Source organism: Camellia sinensis, chromosome 3, assembly GCF_055761805.1.
Source record: "Camellia sinensis isolate YWXY chromosome 3, ASM5576180v1, whole genome shotgun sequence".
Taxonomy (NCBI): domain Eukaryota; kingdom Viridiplantae; phylum Streptophyta; class Magnoliopsida; order Ericales; family Theaceae; genus Camellia; species Camellia sinensis.
The window spans coordinates 201,074,550-201,078,063 of record NC_138963.1 but is presented as its reverse complement, the minus strand read 5'-3'; the positions used below and the strand labels follow the sequence as shown (position 1 = coordinate 201,078,063).

General features: G+C 34.0%; 1 protein-coding gene across 1 annotated transcript; it reads right to left on the bottom strand.

Moving 5' to 3' along the window:
- Positions 1 to 531: 531 nt before the first annotated feature.
- Positions 532 to 1,365, bottom strand: LOC145788862 (putative receptor protein kinase ZmPK1). Its single transcript, XM_082918761.1, has 2 exons — positions 923 to 1,365; positions 532 to 751 (listed from the first exon to the last, which is right to left on the bottom strand). Exons 1-2 carry the CDS (start codon positions 1,363 to 1,365, stop codon positions 532 to 534), a joined length of 663 nt encoding a protein of 220 aa, XP_082774887.1.
- Positions 1,366 to 3,514: the final 2,149 nt, after the last annotated feature.

Sequence of the window (3,514 nt, the reverse complement as noted above, 5' to 3'; positions counted from 1 at the left end):
TTTTGGAATTAGATTTTGACTACGACTTTAAATAGTTTAGAATTTTAGTTTCCTATTCTCTTAGGTTTTCTAATTTGTGTTGATTTAAGTTTCCTCGTTTATTTTAGAATTACTTTTCCTACAAGTATTATGTTTAGTTTATTATAAATAGAATAATATTAGGGATCATGAAAAAAATATCATGAAATGCATCATGAAAATTTTTCATCCTTTGATTAGTGTGTGGTGTTTTATTGTATGTATAATCTAAAGGCGGAGAATTTTTCATAATCATCTTTATGATATTTTTTTCATGATTTCTAGCATTAATAAGTCTACGAGCATATGTAATGGATTCAACTTTTAATTTAATCAATAATATGAAGATAATTTCTCTTTTTTATGGATTTAAGATTCTACTTTTATTGTGGATTTGAGAACCCCTTTTGTCTACAAGAACGATATCTAATCCCTGTGTACTCCGCTACGTCAGTTAGGTCCGTAGATACCATGGATCTTACACGGTTGAGATTTGGCTTGCCATGAAACACTTCAAGTTCCCTTTCTCTCATCCAGACTGTACAGTCGAATGTTGCCATCATGATCCATGGTTAATCTTCTATGAATCCCAATTCCAGAATCTGCAGCTGTGAATCCAAACTTATCGCTCGACTTGAAATGGCCAGATGAGTTGAATACAGCAGTTCCGTTACTGTTGTAACTGGTTCTTGAAGCTTCCCAACTTTTTAGCCATGGGTCTGGCCAATAAATGCTGGACATTTTAGGGCCATCAAAGACAAGAGGAAGGATGTTATCATCATCGAAAAGGAGCTTGTAGAAACCAGAAGAATAATTGGTTTGGCTTCGAGATGACACAAGCTTTGTGTTTCTGGTGAGTGGTTGGTAGGGAAGAAGGGTATCGGTTGGCGAATCAAAACTTTACCAAAGAATTAAACCCTCCGAAGTAAGAAGAACAAGGTTACCAATGTCATTAAATAGCAATTGTACTGAAGAGATTGACTCGATGTTTGTAGCCCAAACGTTGAGTTGGCCGTCATCTGTCAAGACAAGATCGCCATTTTTCAAGAGGGAGAGCTCCGAAAGTCTTCCATTAATGAGTTGGTCTCGGTTCGCCATCCAGACTATGGTGTGACTCCCATCATACAATGGTTCACTGAACCATATTGCAAAGCAGTAAGCATTATCGCCAACGGAGTAGAAGCCAGCTGAGAAAACACCAGTTGGTGAAATCAGAACATCGTCCAGCTTCTCCAGAGAGAGAGATGAGCCTTTACTTAAACTATATCTATATGGTGTTGTTGAAAGTGCAAAGGATGGGAATGACAGGACAAAAGGAACAAAGAGGATCAAAATTGGCAAAGACATGGAGTGATTATTATTATGCATATATGAATTATTTAGATTGGAGTTATGGTTTTTGTGGGATGGTGGTTGTGAATATATATATATATATACAGAGATCAGCTCTGCATAACGTAAGAAATTGCATCACCATCCCCATGGCCATTCAGAGTGTGTTAAACTGTCTATTCGAAGAGGACTATTGATCCAAATAGCCAATTTGACTGAGTCAAAAGGGGTTCAAGTGGTGGCAGTGGAGGAAGAGTTGGCGGTAGAAAAATTGCATCAACATCTCCAAAGTGTGTTAACTATTTATTTTTTTGTTCAATTGATTTAAATCTAAAAGTTTGCAAGATATAATCAATTTATAATTTATTTATTTATGGATTTAAACAAATTTAAATGGGTTTAAATTTGTAAAATTGATGGGTTCATTGGTGAAGGTTTCCAAGTCTAATATAAAAGTAGATATTATTCTATGAAGTATGGGTATTTTGAAAAACATGTTGTACTTGTACCGGGTACTTATCAGCATATGATACCTATTATGGTACTTCTGCATACGAACCGGATATACGAAACACATAATCAATTTTTTTTTCTTAATTTTTGACGTACCTAGACGTACCTATTATGTATCTAAGCCATATCGTACCTCAGTTAAAAAAATATTTTCTTCTGCTATAGAGATAAAACTCCTTTCACTAGACTTTTTTTTTCATTTTTTTATTTTTAGTTTTAAGCTTAGCATGTTTTTAAAATTAAACTATGGTTTGTAAAATTTATCGACATTTAATTTTGATTTATGCCTTTACTTTTGGCATTAAATATTAATTATAGATTGAATCTTAACATATTAAACCATTTAATTAATTTTTGCATTATTCTAAACTAAAAATAAATATTTATTTACAAGCGTATCAAACTGTATTCGTATCCTACTTTTTTTTTTTTAATTTTACTATATCGACGTACCCGTATTGTATCGGTACTAATACTCATACCTATACCCGTGCTTCATAGATATTATCTCACACTATCGGTTTGGATAGATAGATTTTGAATGATACAGATTGAGATAAAACTTAAAGAAAGAAAAAACAATTGTTTTTTTTTTTTTTTATATTATTTGTACAACTATTATATTTAGTACTGAAGGTTTTAAATAACTATTTTATTATTTCAAATTCATCATAGTCTATCAATTTAAAGTATTTAAATTCATTGTTTAAATTCATATTTGAACTGTTTTTCTACTTTAAATATACATTGAGATCAACTCCACATATGTAGAAATTACATCATCATGGCCAGTACACTACAGGAAAAAGGGATATGGTGGCGTTTTTTTAATGACATTTTTTTAAACGTCACTTTTATTAATATTTAACGGGATTTTCTGAACGTCACATATTGCTTTAAACAAAACGACACTGTGTTTAAAAACGCTTCCAAATCCATTAGCCTCACGCGCCTCCTCTCTCCCTTTATTTTGAAACCCTTATTTTGAATCTGAGATGTTATAGGCACAGATCTCGAGTGAGCGATCTCTTTCTCTCTCTCTCTCTCTCTCTCTCAACCCTCTCATTCTCAGAGCCCATTTTGAAGCTGAGAATGATTGTTAAAGCCGTTTGTAAACCCTTATTTTGAATCCTCACGCCTTCAAATCGCGTCTCTCTCTTGCTCACCCCTAATTGCTTGTAAACCCTTGAGAGTGGTTTCAATTCAGAGCGATTTTCTTTGAGATTCAGATTCATACAGGTTCATCTTTGAGATTTAGATCAATTTCAATTTTGAAGATCTCTCTCTCAATTTTGAAGCTCCGCCGTCTCTTTCTCTCTCTAGATTTGATTTCATCTTTGGCTGTGCTTGGTTTCTCAGAGATTCATCTTTGAGATTCAAAGATTCAGACCGGTCTCAGAAATCTCAGAGTGATTTCGATTTTGAAGTTCTCTCTCTCGGTTTCGAAGCTCCACCGCGACCACCATCTGCACTGCCACCACCATTTGCACCAGCGAGGTATCGATTTCTCTCTCTCTCTCAAGCTCTTCATTCCCTTCTCTCTCGATTTGGTTATTGAAATTTTAAGCAAGAAACTACAAGTTTAATTAGGATTTGTGAAATGAAATGAATGTGCTCTAGGTATATCCTTGATGGTGAGTTGGTGACTAGA